This window comes from Macrobrachium rosenbergii, chromosome 12 (assembly GCF_040412425.1).
Source record: "Macrobrachium rosenbergii isolate ZJJX-2024 chromosome 12, ASM4041242v1, whole genome shotgun sequence".
NCBI lineage: Eukaryota > Metazoa > Arthropoda > Malacostraca > Decapoda > Palaemonidae > Macrobrachium > Macrobrachium rosenbergii.
Window position 1 is genome coordinate 112,330,457 of NC_089752.1, and position 16,587 is coordinate 112,347,043.

General features: G+C 37.7%; 2 protein-coding genes across 2 annotated transcripts in view; both read left to right on the top strand.

Annotated features, from left to right (window-relative positions):
• Positions 1-6,578, top strand: part of LOC136843886 (uncharacterized) — a 22,406-nt gene extending 15,828 nt beyond the window's left edge. The window contains exons 2-3 of the mRNA XM_067112764.1: positions 2,989-3,065; positions 3,530-6,578. Of these exons, the coding sequence (XP_066968865.1) occupies positions 3,850-5,169 (1,320 nt within the window). The 5' untranslated portion in view covers positions 2,989-3,065; positions 3,530-3,849 and the 3' untranslated portion in view covers positions 5,170-6,578. The remainder of the gene's footprint in view (positions 1-2,988; positions 3,066-3,529) is intronic.
• Positions 6,579-9,200: 2,622 nt separating this feature from the next.
• On the top strand, positions 9,201-16,156 carry LOC136843887 (collagen, type I, alpha 1a-like). Its single transcript, XM_067112765.1, has 2 exons — positions 9,201-9,976; positions 11,859-16,156. Exons 1-2 carry the CDS (start codon positions 9,958-9,960, stop codon positions 14,483-14,485), a joined length of 2,646 nt encoding a protein of 881 aa, XP_066968866.1. The 5' UTR covers positions 9,201-9,957; the 3' UTR covers positions 14,486-16,156.
• Positions 16,157-16,587: the final 431 nt, after the last annotated feature.

Here is a 16,587-nt window from a genome sequence, read left to right on the forward strand (position 1 = left end):
GGTTCCTTAACACCCAGTAATTTGACACCCAAAATAAAAAAAACAGCCTATTAAGAAGCATATATTTTTTTTAAATAGCTTAGGGTAATTACCTTCTTCAGAAAATGGAAATGACTTAATTATTTTTTTTCGTAAGTTGAAGGCTTTGTTTACATATATTTTTTTTTTATTCAAGTATATAAGTAACATTTAGCAGTTGCATCCGAGCTCCTGGCGGTATAAAGACATTTTTTATAACCTTGTCTCATACCATTCAGAGCACCCGTGGGGAAAGCAGCTCTTAGATGACTTAAATTGCATTTGCGAAAGGCAGAAAACGAACGCTGATTGGTCGAAAATTAACAGGCGTGCTTTGTCACACTTCCAACAAATATGTACTAGGTATATATTTCAAATATAAAAGTTTAACATGTATTTATTTTTTGTTGGTTCTATCTAATATCATTCTTCAGTTTTTGCGTTCATATTTTAACATGAATTTTACTAGTTTGTCATCATTCACCTATTCATTATCAGTCATATCGTTAATTTATATATTTCACCTTCATTACGACGCTGAACAATCCTGATAGGTTTCGGCGCTGGGTCTTCAAGACCTAAGCTTCATAATCAGTCAATCTCTCTCTCTCTCTCTCTCTCTCTCTCTCTCTCTCTCTCTCTCTCTCTCTCTACTGTATATATATATATATATATATATATATATATATATATATATATATATATATATATATATATATATATATATATATATATATATCAGAGAAATTATGTATATAATTTTATATATATATATATATATATATATATATATATATATATATACATACATATATATATTATATATACATATATGTATTGTTAACACGTTATGGTATTCATGTATTTCTTAGTACATTTGGTTATGAAAAAATTCGAAGTCGATATAAAAATTTTTACATAATAAAATCATCAAATTAATTTATCTGATCCATATATATATAATATATATATATACATATATACGATTATATATACTTATGTATGTATAATTGTAAATAATTATATATGTATATACATGTATATATTTATATATAGATATATGTAGGTATATTTATATATTTATATATAAATATATATATGCATACATACATACATACATATATACACACACACACATATATCAGAGAAATTATCAAGTACCAGATGATTCTGTTCAATTGACCTGAGAAACAAGAGGACATCAGGGTGGACCTTTAACCTAAAAATCTTGACGCACATGCGATCACGAACTACTTACATTACAGACTGCCCGAGTTTTTCGAGACACTTGTTACCTTTCACGAATTCTTTCGTTATTGCTGTAAAGTTATTTGTAACTATGCACTCATTTCCTCGGAGGTTTCATTATTAGTGCATTCGTGGAAACTTATACAGAGTTTGAAGATTAAAGCGTTCTATTTGAATTGAAAACTTGGGAATTGTTTAAGATGGAATTGAATTGTTACTGAAACTTTAGAGTGCAGTTTTTCCCCGAGCTTAACATTATTGCATTAAAAAAAATTTCACCATGAGGCAGACTTCGTTTATTCCATTCATATACGATTTATTGATCATTAAATTGGTGCTGTTGTGATGTAAAAAGTTTCATATCGACTTCAAAATTTTCTTTTATAACCAAAGGTAATAAGAAATAAGTGAAGACAATTTAAGTCATCTAGGAGTGTCTGTCCCCACGCGTGCTCTGAATGGTATGAGACAGGGTTATAAAAAATGTCTTTATACCGCCAGGAGCTCGGATGCAACTGCTAAATGTTACTTATATACTTGAATATAAAAAAAAAATATATAAATTGAGCCTTCAGCTTCCGAAAAAATCTAATTATGTCATTTCCATTTCCTAAAGAAGGTGATTGCCCTAAGCTATTTTAAAAAGTATTATTCCTAAATAGGCTATTTGTTTTGCGTGTCAAATTACCGGGTGTTAAGGAAACGGGATTTCAGTTTACCGGGAGTCAAATCACCGGGGTCAAAGTTCAGGGAGTCTACGTACCGGCCACCATATATATATTATATACATACATACATATATAAGTATGTATATTTAATTGTTTCATTTCAGTGAGCCAATGACTGTTATACAGAACCACTTCCCGGTAACCGGGAGCTAAGTACTAAGAGTCCGCTATGACTACAGATGAGAACTGGTTGCCATATTTTTGCTTTTAAAGGAAATAAAATATCTACTTCCCATTTCTCATTTCTAAGTTATTCATCTCATTCATTTTCTGTTAATAAGTTTAAAGCTTGCTTTTTCATTTTTTGTCTCAACGCCGTACGCTGACTTTATTATTATTGATTATGATGTCAATGAATGAATGAATGACGTCAAACCGGTGTCTTATGAACAGTGAATTTTGTACATTTCACTTTTTTATTAGAATTATAGACGACTTAGAAACCACCACATATAATTCATTCCACCGGTTTAGTTCAAATATAATGCTGTGCATATTTGTATAATTCAAGTTTATTAGGATTTTTGGGTTGAATTATTCCACCCTTAAGTCCTCTTGTTTCAGAGGTCAATAGAACAGTCATCTGCTGGTTAATAATTTCTCTTCTCTCTCTCTCTCTCTCTCTCTCTCTCTCTCTCTCTGTATATACAGTATATATATTATATATATACATATATATACATACATATAATATATATATACTGTATATATACATATATATATATATATATATATATATATATATATATATATATATATATATATAGAGAGAGAGAGAGAGAGAGAGAGAGAGAGAGAGAGAGAGAGAGAGAGAGAGAGAGAGAGAGAGAGAGAGAGAGATATTATATATATAATATATATATATATATATATATATATATATATATATATATATATATATATATAGATATAGATATATATGTAAATCTGGATTAGGGCAATTCAACCTAAAAAATCTTGGCCCACATACGATCACGTACTTCTTACATTACAGACTGCCTGAGTTTTTTTTGAGTTTTTTGAGACTCGTTAACTTCGGCGAATTGCTTCGTTATTGCTGTGTAGTTACTGGTAAGACTTAAAACTTTTGTTATAATTAAAGGCACTAAGATATAAATAAAATCAATAATGTATTGACGATACATTATTTCATGAATGAATTGCATAAAAACGTTTCATAGATACATTATTGACCGCATAAATTACATTAAAATTTTGTCCTCAGACAGCTCCGAGGTACGCAATGTACATGTTGACATCCATAATTGCTTATATACTTTTGGTCATTTTAAGATCTAGTTTTTCGAGTCACTGATTTTTTTTATATATAGCTGTTTGTTCCAAAAAAAACTGAAAAACTTCATAATTTGAATCTCTTCGCTAGTGTGTGATATCACTTGATCCTCTCTTTCACAGTGCTCCAAGCTGTTGTACAAATCAGAATGTTAATCTGTTAACTCCTTTGAGAACTGTATATATTTTGAATAAATTCCATCATGACATGGCAACATCATCAGTTGTTCAATCCTTTTTAGGTCCTAGCATCTGCTGCAATTCCTCGCGTGCCAACGTGAGCAACGGGACCACGCATATTCCTAGCATCAACTGCAATTCCTCGCGTGCCAACGTGAGCAACGGAACCACGCATATTCCTAGCATCTGCTGCAATTCCTCGCGTGCCAACGTGAGCAACGGAACCACGCATATTCCTAGCATCTGCCGCAATTCCTCGCGTGCCAACGTGAGCAACGGAACCACGCATATTCCTAGCATCTGCTGCAATTCCTCGGGTGCCAACGTGAGCAACGGAACCACGCATACTCCTAGCATCTGCTGCAATTCCTCGCTTGTCAACATGAGCAACGGTGCCAAGCAGAAGCGTCCTCTGACAATGGGTCGCTCTGAGAATAATAAGAGACCGTCTACGGCTAGCGCTGCGGCTGGCGCTTCGGCTAGCGCTTCGGCTGGCGCTTCGGCTAGCGCTTCGGCTGGCGCTTCGGCTAGCGCTTCGGCTAGGGCTCCGGCACGAGGAAGGGACAATATTGACAACATCCCTCAGGTGAACCGCCCTAACTCCAACAACCGTCGGGGTATACGTGCTAATCCCAGCCCTCCCGCCCGGGAAGTGAACAACAACATACAAGTGAACCGCCCTTCTACTTCTCGGGATAACGACCAGGCCGGCAGGCCCAACCCTGGGTTCCGGCCTATGTTGCGGAGAGAATTCCAAGCAGCAAATGGGAGGAAAACGCTCTACTTCCCAGAGAACATGGTCATGACCTTGCGCCAGAAGAAGAACTGGACCAACCGTCTCAATGCCGCTCATAGAGATTTTGAGGTCCTTTTCATCGAAGGAAACGGAAAGCCCCACATCAACGTCAAGGGAGCCGCTGCTGTGGCTTACCTGACGACGGAAGGCTTTGATGATGTCGTCATGCACGAGAAAGATCTCGACTCCAAGTACACCAGGATTATCATCTTTGACGTTCCAGTCAACGTCAACGTTGTTTCCCTGACGCTTGAGAGTAACATAGCAGGGGTAGAACGCAGGTTTGTGAGGCGCCGCCCTAAACCCCAGCTACTTGCTACAGTCAGGGGACCTGTGCCTGATAGAGTGTTCTTGCCCAACCTCGGCTACAAAAATGTTGCTGTATATACCAGCAGGGCTCTATTCTGCCTCAAGTGTTCCAAGTGGGGCCATTTGAGAGGAGGATGCAACGAACGGACATACCACTGCAGGTTTTGCGCCGGAGATCACAGCTCTCTGGAATGCCTTGCCAAGATCAAGAGGAACATCTACGTTCCGGCCAAATGCTGCAACTGTGGCGAAGACCACAACGCCAACTCGAAGTCGTGCAGGATGAGGCCTCGCATCTCACGCAGTTTTCAACCTCGAGCCTCTCGTGCCCGAGACGTTGCAGCAGCTATTGAACACCATGAACCAATGATGCTTGCTCGTGCAGCTGTAGCTGCCGTTACTAGACTTGCTGGTGATCGGAGAGAACGCGCGATAACCGCCGCCATCCTTAGCAAGGCAAAGTTTGAGATCGAAACTTTGAAGACTCTGGTTGTCGACATGAAAGCTAGCAACGGAGTCATGCCGAGTAGAGTGGTACCCTTTCCTGAGAATTTAATGCCAGTCAGTGACGAGGAATTAGAAGAAATATTCATGTAGATAAGGATAGTCTATTTCCTAGTGACTGATACGTTCTTGAACGGAACAACTATTGTAGTTAATTTGTTTTGCTTCAGTCTATGCATAGAGCCAGTATACGGAAAACCACGGCTCGTAAAAATATTCTACTTAAAGACTGAATAAATGAGCAATGATGCCTATAGATCGCCATCTTACAAACAGCGCAAGTACTCGTAAACATATAGTGCACCATATATGTTATGAGAAGTTCGTATTTGCCACAAAATTTGCTCAGTTTCAGTCATGATCAAAATCCACACCTTTGCCAAGTTTGAAGTGTTTTGCTTGTGTAGTTGTAGTTCGAATTTACTTCCTGCTGTAAACACAGAAGGGATCTCGTAGCCAGCTAAAATAAAAGTGCACCAAACTCTTCATATTTGTCTCTTGATTTCATAATAGCTGGCTAACTTTTTCTTATGGTTTCTGCTGTTGTGTGTTTTTAAGCTAGCTTATTAAACTGTAAGGAATATAACTTTATATTGTATTTCAGTCCAGTACTGAATAGTATTCCACTTTATGGAAAATACAGTCAGTTAGCTATTTCAAAAGTGGTGTGTTATAATTATCGGAACAACTATTGTAGTTAATTTGTTTTGCTTCAGTCTATGCATAGAGCCAGTATACGGAAAACCACGGCTCGTAAAAATATTCTACTTAAAGACTGAATAAATGAGCAATGATGCCTGTAGACTGCCATCTTCCAAACAGCGCAAGTACTCGTAAACATATAGTGCACCATATATGTTATGAGAAGTTCGTATTTGCCACAAAATTTGCTCAGTTTCAGTCTTGATCAAAATCCACACCTTTGCCAAGTTTGAAGTGTTTTGCTTGTGTAGTTGTAGTTCGAATTTACTTCCTGCTGTAAACACAAAAGGGATCTCGTAGCCAGCTAAAATAAAAGTGCACCAAACTCTTCATAACAGCTGGCTACTTTTTTCTTATGGTTTCTGCTGCTGTTTGTTTTTAAGCTGGGCTTACTGAACTGTAAAGAATAACTTTATATTGTATTTCAGTCCAGTACTGAATAGTATTCCACTGTATGGAAAATACAGTCAGTTAGCTCTTTCAAAAGTGAAGTGTGTTATAATTATCGGAGAAGTGCAAAAAGTGAATATAAAGATTTCGACTACAGAAAAACGCATCGGTTTAGTCAAATTGAAGCCCAGCTTACGTTTTCCTCTTTAGCTAAGTTAATACATACTCCAGAAACTCAGCCTTACGAAATACTCATTCTGAAGTAGGAAAATGTAAGCGGGAATATATCCTCAATCGCCTCAGTATTTTGTCAGGCGTATGTTATGTTTTATGCCACTTCATAACCATCTTTATTCACATTTCACTCGTTTGTTTGTTTGTTTGTTTGTTTGTTTGCATCAATAAAATTCTGGCCAAGTCAGTGTTTTATTATATATAGTTAAAACATGTAAGAAATATTGTATCAAAAGTGCTCGTGTGAGTAAGACATTATATATATATATATATATATATATATATATATATATATATATATATATATATATATATATATATATATATATATATATATATATACATATAATATATATATATATATATATATATATATATATATATATATATATATATATATATATATATATATATATATATATATATATATACATATAACATATATATATATATATATATATATATATATATATATATAAATATAAATTATATATAATTATATATATATATACACTAAAATTTTACTCCAGTAAAACTAAATAGCATTATTATTTATATTGCACTGACTGTGATGGCTGTGACGGTTGTACCATAAAAATTATAGGGGAAATCCTCTCTTGAGCATTTAAGGAGAATTTTCCCTATAATTTTTATGGTACAATTATCATAGCCATCCCAGTCAGTACAATATAATTCATAATAATGCCAATTAGTTTTACTAGAGCAAAATGTTAGCATAAACTTCAAAACCTCCAATATGAACTTTAAACATTCAAAACCAACACTTTCATCCCATCCCACCCAAGACTACACATTAAGAGAATATGTATCTGAGTAAATCAACCTTCTTATACAAGTCATCGTCGGAGCTAATTTACAGAAAAACATTATAATACACAAACATTTGAGAAACAAATCCACAGACATGTATGGGTACAAACATTAAAAAATAAAAATATTCCCAGCCACGTTGAACAAAGGAGGAGGCATCATAGTGCAAGTCAGTTCTACGGATGTGTTTTAAAGGGTGTAAGAGGTTTGGTGTGGACCTCTGGACTCATTCATCCAACTGAAAATGTGCATGAGACCTCTCCTGACGACCAGTATGAACAGTCGACAATTAGATGACAATATTTCCCGTGTCGAATTCCTCCCCGAAAAGCTCTCGGATTCACAGGAAATTTCAAAGAAATAGAGATAATCATTATATTATTAGTGATATCTATTATATTAACACAAAAAAAAGGCATCAAAAGGGAGTCTGGAAAAACCAGGACTGAAACAGGTTTCAATTGAAGTTCATCGACAACTTCGTTCGGGAACTCATTAAGGAACCAATGAAGTAAACTGCCGAAAAAATTGAACGAGATATGAATATTTACGCTAAAAAAGCGTAAGAAATTATCACAAGCAAAAACATAAGCGCGTGTATTTGCGTACAAGCGAAAAGAAAGAAAGAAAAATCTGATGCAGAAATTCTAATTAAGCGCGTAAATCGAAAATTACCGATATTAAGAAGAAAACTCAAAAAGACTACATGAGGTAGTTACTACTAGAATATATACAACTGAAGCTTTATGGATATAAGCTGCGATCTAAATTAGTATTCCTTCTAAGGTAGGAGATGCACAATTTCATCTTCAAAAAAGAGAGAGAGAGAGAGAGAGAGAGAGAAAAGAAAACCTTCATGACTGAAGGACGAAAACAGAAATGAAATGACAATGTGAGTCAACGAATACTTATTCGAGCTTGAAAGTTAAGTTGGATGTCGAAGCATTTTAGGATAATTAACCCATCAGCAGTAACTGATGAGTCGTGAAATGTATGAACATACGAAGCTCTCATCGGAGATATGACTTTAAAATTGAAGTTATCTAAACATTGACCTAAATGTTGAAATTATCTAAATGTTGAGCTAGATATCCAAATTATCTAAATATTAACCTAAATATTTAAATTCTCTAAATAACCTAAATATTTAAATTATCTAAATACTGACCTAAATATTTAAATGATCTTAATATTGAAATTACGTAAATACTGACACATTAAGGAAAACCTTCAGCCGCGCAATCAAATTAGAATGCTGTAACAGCCTTTGAAAATGGTGTGTAAAATTACTGGAAAAGTGAGACATGGATCATTCATTAAGACGACTTAATTAGGAAAAACAGAATATCAAATTAAGAGAAACTACTCACTGGATCTTCGAGTACTACGCAAGAACGCAGACGAAGCGATAGGAACAAAAGAGGAAATTAGAATATTAGATAGTCACCAAGAACAGCTATGAATTAAAATGCTAATGGCTTCTGATGACTTAGTCAGCTGAAAGAAAAATTCTGAAATTCGAGATATATAAAAAAAAAAACAGATCTTTATAGTAGAGAAAGATGGCCCCGGGGTATGAGTGCAGCATGCTACAAATATGCAAAATAGTATGTCCTAATACCCGGTACCCTGACTGCACAATAAGTTTACTTCAAAAAAAAATTTTTTTTTAACTTTAATACTAAGAAGGATAGGAAATCCTAAGGATTTAAAAACGAAAAGTAAATACTTTCAGACATTTTAGAAAAATGGCAAGACTTCAGAAGTATATTTAATTAGCACATGGATGAACAGGTTAAGGAAGTAACAATTAAAACGGGCCAGCCCGAATGACCAGATGAGAGGCGGTTCTCCAAAAGTACGCAAACAAGGATAAACGATGATGGTGATTAAGACGAGTCAAGATTCAACATTCAGCAAGAATACCAGTGGGTGAAGATTTCGTGATTAAGACGAGTCAAGATTCAACATTCAGCAAGAATACCAGTGGGTGAAGATTTCAGCAAGTGACATCCATCCAAATTTTCAAGTTTCCAAGAGAATTGAAAAAAAATTGGAAAACTGGACAAGCCTGATATTGAATTCGCATACGTATAAACACCCCCATGACATTGAAGAACATGTTCTCAAATAAACAAAAACAAAAAAAATTATAAACCCAAAATGTTAAAAATGGACCCACTGAATGAGCCAAGTAATTGCGGACAGCTGGGCCTACTGATCAACCAGTCAATCAGTTAATCAACCAATTATTCCATCTGACTGTCTGCCCAGCTCCAGTTTTTTATTTTTTTTTATTTGAACATCATCAGTATCATCATTCCTCCATAGGATTCGAGCTGGGCTGAGTTGCCAAGTAAACGAGCATTCAGCAGCACATCAAAAAGAATCGGTCGATTTTTTAATTTAGTCTGTCAAAAAACAGGACTTCCGGAGCAGCTACTTCCTGTGAATTTTTTTTCAAAGGCTCCACTCATTACCGCCGCCTGCTTTACTGCTGAAACACCCCGGCGGATGTTCAAATAATCAAAAATAAAAACATTTTTGTTATAAGAGAAGAGGCAACCTTCATTAGGTGCCCCTGGATTCTTCTCGGGCTTAGCAAGGGGGTAAGCAAGCTCTGGAAGGCATACTTATCCTGGACATTGCTTGAGCAGCAGCTCAGTCAAGACCAGCTCTCTCGCTCTCTCTCTCAGCTTTCTGTCGAAGAGTACCGGTACTACCATGGGGCCTGTGCCACAAGGTGGGATACTTGGATCATTTTTGTGTTTCGGTGTTTATTTCGTGATATCGAATATTGAAGGATTCTGCATCGCTAACTCGGCGGATTTTTACAAGCCGCGCGTTACTCTTTCGTAGTGTTTGTTTCAGTGAAATCTAAATAGTGTCCGGTCTTCCGAAATACGTGATGCCTTCAAGGAAAATAATCCCGAACGGGTTTTGTTCCAGTCCTTGTGTTTGGATACCGGGTGAATACGCGATTCAGAGTGCTTCTTAGTTTTATCTCGGATAAAACTTTTAACCTCCAGTTATAAGCTTCAGGCTGAAAATTGTGAAAATATTCGTTTAAATTTTATCCTTTAATGATACGAAGAGCAACCGTGCTCCTGCTAGCATGTTATTCGTCGATAAAATGTTATATCGTACAAGTGCAATTTTTATCGTTCATTTTATAAATACTGTTTTTGATGCTAGTTATTCAGCGGCGTCTTTCATATTCATTCAGCGGCATAAAAGTCAAGCTTGGAAACGGCAAACTTAATTTAGCGCTAAAAGTTGACCGGTGAGAAAAGTGAACATTTCCTTGCGAGAACGCAAGCAATATGACTCGACCCCCTTCCAAGAACGCTATTCCAACACTCGATTTCTTCCAGAAAACGTAAAGAAAAAAGAAATACGACACTTGCGAATTAGCGCCTTGTGGTTTTGCAGTTATCAATCGCTAAGCAGCAGACGACAATGTTCTTTTTTCACTTTCGAAACTCGAGGGCATCGTAATTATCGTCTCGTCAGGAGTGGAATTCAAAAAAAGGGAACAGCTTTTGCGGTCTTTTTCTGTCCCTTGTTTATATTGTGTCTTGCGATTGTTAGGAGAAACGGCTTTACAGTGATTGTTTCAGTGTTGTAGAAGTATCAGACATTGATCGTTTATATACAATGATTACTCTCTTTGTAGAATTTAATCCTAGATTCAGAGGTAGAAATTTTTTTTTTTTACAAAATACTTAGAGCGTACTTCCGCAGTAATAAACTTTGGAAATTCCGTCTCTGTTGTAACTAAAATCAAAGTCCATTTCCACGTGTAAAACAAAATCAAATTTTACGTAACATACAATATTTATTAAGCAGTAATACGATTTACTAAGACTTAGATTAAGTTTTTATGACTTGTATTTATATATACTGTTTATGTAAACATATATGTATATGTATACACATAGATATGCTTGTATTATATATATATATATATATATATATATATATATATATATATATATATATATATATATATATATATATATATATATATGTGTGTGTATATGTATGTATATATATAAATTTTCTAATTTTGGATGTTGATATTTATACAGCTTATCTAGGAGTAGTTTGAATTTTAAGATCATTGGTAGACTGAGATATGATGGCCTATCGATATATATATTATATATATATATATATATATATATATATATATATATATATATATATATATATATATATATATATATATATATCGATAATAGCCATCATATCTCAGTCTACCAATGATTTTAAAATTTCAAACTCCTCCCAGATAAGTTGTATAAGTATCAACACCCAAAATTAGAAAATTTACATATTGGAATATATTAAGATTTAGTTTTCAGTCCATGGGAGTGATCTCTTAACAATTTAGACGATTGTGCGTATCGGAAACTGCGATGAGGATCTCTTATCAGGAGAGATTTAATCTTATTCCTCTCTTGTTTCTCAGCATCTGAAGCTTTTACTTTTCTGATTACTGTTTTGATTCCAATTTTGATGTCAATTTTAACTCCCCGTGAGAATTCTGTTGCCAAATATTTGTGAGAAATTTCGGTTAATTCGATCAGGACTGACTCCATCTTTCTTCTCTTACTTTCCAGGATTTAACTTCAGCTATAGTTACTCCTACTTAAGGACGAGCCCTCGGGCCATCCAAGGCGTTCCTATGACTACGGAATTTTCGATGACGACCATTCAACTCTCTGGGAATACCATTCACATTCCCAGGAACATCTTCGACCTCCTCATGGGTGGCGGACGAATTGAGAGGCCCTTACGGCTTCACTTACCCTCGTTGGGCAGCTATCTTGGGTTCTTGACCTCAAATTCCAACCTCCGTCAACAAGGCAATGCTTTTCGTGTTCACTTCGGCATCCCATCCCTTCGTAGCCTTCTGCTTGGAAATCAGCCTAATTTTCCAAACCCTGGTTTCCATCCCTTCGTGCGGAGGGAAGCCCTGGAAGCAAATGAGATCAAGATACTTTACTTCCCTAGGGAGGTTGCAATGAGCTTCTGGCAGAAGAAGAATTGGGCTATGCGACTCCAAGCCGCTCGCGCCGCCTTTGAAGTCATTTTCGTCGACAACAACGGGGACCCCCACATCACTGTCAAAGGAGCTGCCGCTGTGCGTTTCCTGACAACCGAAGGATTCGAAGGGGTCATCATGGACGAGCAAGATCATGCCGCCACGTATTCCAGGGCTATCATCTTCGATGTCCCACTCGATGTCAGCTTCTACTCACTCATATTTCCAAGTAACATTGTGAGGGTGGAACGTAGGCTTTCGTTGGGCCAACCTAGACCCCAGCTGATTGCTACAATACAGGGACCTGTGCCAAGTCGAGTGTTCATTGGCAATCTTGGCCAGAGAGCCGTTGCTCCGTTTAATAGCAGGCCTCTGTTCTGCTTGAGGTGTTCCAACTGGGGCCACTTGAGAGGCGGTTGCAGGGAACCATCCTACCGTTGCAGATTCTGTGCAGGCCTTCACAATTCTGAGGAATGTCTTGCCATGATCAACAGGAACGAGCAAGTTCCAGCTAGATGCTGCAACTGCGGCGAAGGGCATCATGCCGACTCGATGTCGTGTTCGGTGAGGCCCCGCGCACTGTGCAGGAGACACACTCAGCCCATCGTCGATGCTGTAGTTCGTGAGCGGTACTCAATATCAGCTGCTGCTGCAGTTGCTACGGCGGCTGCCAGTGCTGTAATCGCTCACGAGAGAGACCAGAGGAGACTTGCGATACTCAACAGGGCCAGGGCTGAAATCGACATGCTTGGCCATTTACTTCAGGAGTTGTCAGCTCAGGAAGGAATTCGGAATACAGCAACACCGGGAGCAAGTCGGAATGCAGCAACACCGGGAGCAGCTCGGAAAGGAGCAGCACCGGGAGCAATTCGGAATGCAGCAGCACCGGGAGCACTTCGGAATATTGCAGCTCTGGGAGCAATTCGGAATGCAGCAACACCGGGAGCAATTCGAAATGCAGCAGCACCGGGAGCAATTCGAAATGCAGCAGCAACCGGAGCAATTAGGAATATTGCAGCTCTGGGAGGAATTCGGAGTGCAGCAGCACCCGGAGGAATTCGGAATATTGCAGCTCTGTTAGGAATTCGGAATATAGTAGTACTGGAAGAAATTCGTAATAATGCTGCACCTGGAGGGATTCGGAATACTGAAGCACTGGAAGGAATTCGTGATGATGCAGCAGATGGAGGAATTCTGAATATTACAGCACCGGAAGGAATTCGGAATGTAGCAGCACCGGGAGGAATTCGGAATAATGGAGCAGCCGGAGGAATTCTGAATATTACAGCACCGGAAGGAATTCGGAATACTGCAGCACTGGAAGAAATTCCTAATAATGCTGCACCGGGAGGAATTTGGAATACTGCAGCACTGGAAGGAATTCGTAATAATGCTGCACCGGGAGGAATTTGGAATACTGCAGGACTGGAAGAAATTCCTAATAATGCTGCACCGGGAGGAATTTGGAATACTGCAGCACTGGAAGTAAATCGTAATAATGCTGCACCGGGAGGAATTTGGAATACTGCAGCACTGGAAGGAAATCGTAATAATGCTGCACCGGGAGGAATTTGGAATACTGCAGCACTGGAAGGAAATCGTGATAATGCTGCACCGGGAGGAATTTGGAATACTGCAGCACTGGAAGGAAGTCGTGATAATGCTGCACCGGGAGGAATTTGGAATACTGCAGCACTGGAAGGAAATCGTGATAATGCTGCACCGGGAGGAATTTGGAATACTGCAGCACTGGAAGGGATTCGTAATAATGCTGCACCGGGAGGAATTTGGAATACTGCAGCACTGGAAGGAATTCGTAATAATGCTGCACCGGGAGGAATTTGGAATACCGCAGCACTGGAAGGAATTCGTAATAATGCTGCACCGGAAGGAATTCGGAATACCGCAGCACTGGAAGGAATTCGTAATAATGCAGCAGCCGGAGGAATTCTGAATATTACAGCACCGGAAGGAATTCGGAATGGAGCAGCACCTGGAGAAATTCGTAATAATGCAGCAGCCGGAGGAATTCTGAACATTACAGCACTGGAAGGAATTCGGAATACCGCAGCACCGGAAGGAATTTGGAATATTGCAGCACCGGGAGGAATTTGGAACATTGCAGGACCACCCCGGAACGTGAATGCCGTTGACGACACCGACTCGTCAAGCAGCAGCAGCAGCAGCGAAGACGAATTTTAGGACAGCCCTCTGAAAATGTGACAAGTCTGAGTTCTTGTTGTCAGCATACATACATTTACAAAATGGACTACCACGCATACATACTGTATATGACACCGTAAGACCTGTGCAGGTCATTTTTTGCAGAACACCACTCATTGTAGCAATAGGCAACACAAGGAATGATTAATAGCCCATTATGGCTGAATATGAGCGTTTTCTGTAGTAAAGTAGGGTGAATATTCCACCATGCAGTATTACGTAGTGTGCTCATACTCATGTCATTATCAGTAGGTATGCTGCAGCAGCAAGAATGCCAGACCTCTGTTTACATGGCAGATTGCTTGCAACTCTGCCCACACAGGCCTATTTTTAGATTTATGTAGTAGAGTACGTCTATAAGAGCATCAGATTTTCCAGATTAAGTGGAATGATTTTTCATGCACCAAAAATCATCCACATTTGCTTCATTGTCTAAACATCTCGTGTAGTTCTCTCCCATGCACCGATTCTGAACTACACAACCTGTATTACAGGGTAGACTGATTGCTTTTTTGCTCATTGCGCAACTCTGCTCAGTTTTTAGATTTATGTAGTAGAGTACGTCTTTGTGTTGTCCTTATAGGTCTGTCTATAAGAGCATCAGATTTTCCAGATTAAGTGGAATGATTTTTCATGCACCAAAAATCATCCACATTTGCTTCATTGTCTAAACATCTCGTGTAGTTCTCTCCTATGCACCGATTCTGAACTACACAACCTGTATTACAGGGTAGACTGATTGCTTTTTTGCTCATTGCGCAACTCTGCTCAGTTTTTAGATTTATGTAGTAGAGTACGTCTTTGTGTTGTCCTCATAGGCCTGTCTATAAGAGCATCAGATTTTCCAGATTAAGTGGAATGATTTTTCATGCACCAAAATCATCCACATTTGCTTCATTGTCTAAAACATCTCGTGTAGTTCTCTCCCATGCACCGATTCTGAACTACACAACCTGTATTACAGGGTAGACTGATTGCTTTTTTGCTCATTGCGCAACTCTGCTCAGTTTTTAGATTTATGTAGTAGAGTACGTCTTTGTGTTGTCCTCATAGGCCTGTCTATAAGAGCATCAGATTTTCCAGATTAAGTGGAATGATTTTTCATGCACCAAAAATCATCCACATTTGCTTCATTGTCTAAACATCTCGTGTAGTTCTCTCCTATGCACCGATTCTGAACTACACAACCTGTATTACAGGGTAGACTGATTGCTTTTTTGCTCATTGCGCAACTCTGCGCAGACAGGCCTATTTTTAGCTCAGTTTTTAGATTTATGTAGTAGAGGACGACTGTGTGTTGTACTTATAATAGGCCTGTTTAAAAAAAAGAAAAAAAAAAAAGAAAAAAAAAAATTAGTCCAGCACAGTATTGCAACCTACAGAGCTACAGACCACTCATATTTTCCAGATTAAGTTGAATGATTTTTCATGCACCAAAAATCATCCAGATTTGCTTCATTGTATTGTCTAAATATCTTGTGTAGTTCTTTCCCATGCACCGATTCGGAACTACACAACCTGTATTATGAAATTTCATTGTTTGCAAACCATGCCTTGTAACCTAAACACATGTATGTTTCGGCCCTCTTCTTCCAATAAAATTCTGGACTAATTTCTGTGCTTTATTCTACGTAGTCCTGGCGTCTGAGAACAAAAGAATATTAAGACACGAAGTTTTATCTCTCTCTCTCTCTCTCTCTCTCTCTCTCTCTCTCTCTCTCTCTCTCTCTCTATATATATATATATATATATATATATATATATATATATATATATATATATATATATATATATATATATATATCTATACAACATGCGTATGTATTATGAGTGTGGTACACGTACATACAACCATATGCCAAGTTGAAGAACGCCTAAGATTAACTCTAATTTGCCTTCAGTACTAAACACCATAAGAAATTATTTAGATAAAACATTTGTCATTTACGCCACAATTTGACTTCAGTTTTAGTTCATATTACTGTACATCCAGGACATTTGCTATGGGACAATATCAGGGGACACGTCTCTGTTGGCAGTCCGGATTCGGGAGGTCCACACCAGACAACTTAATCGCTTTC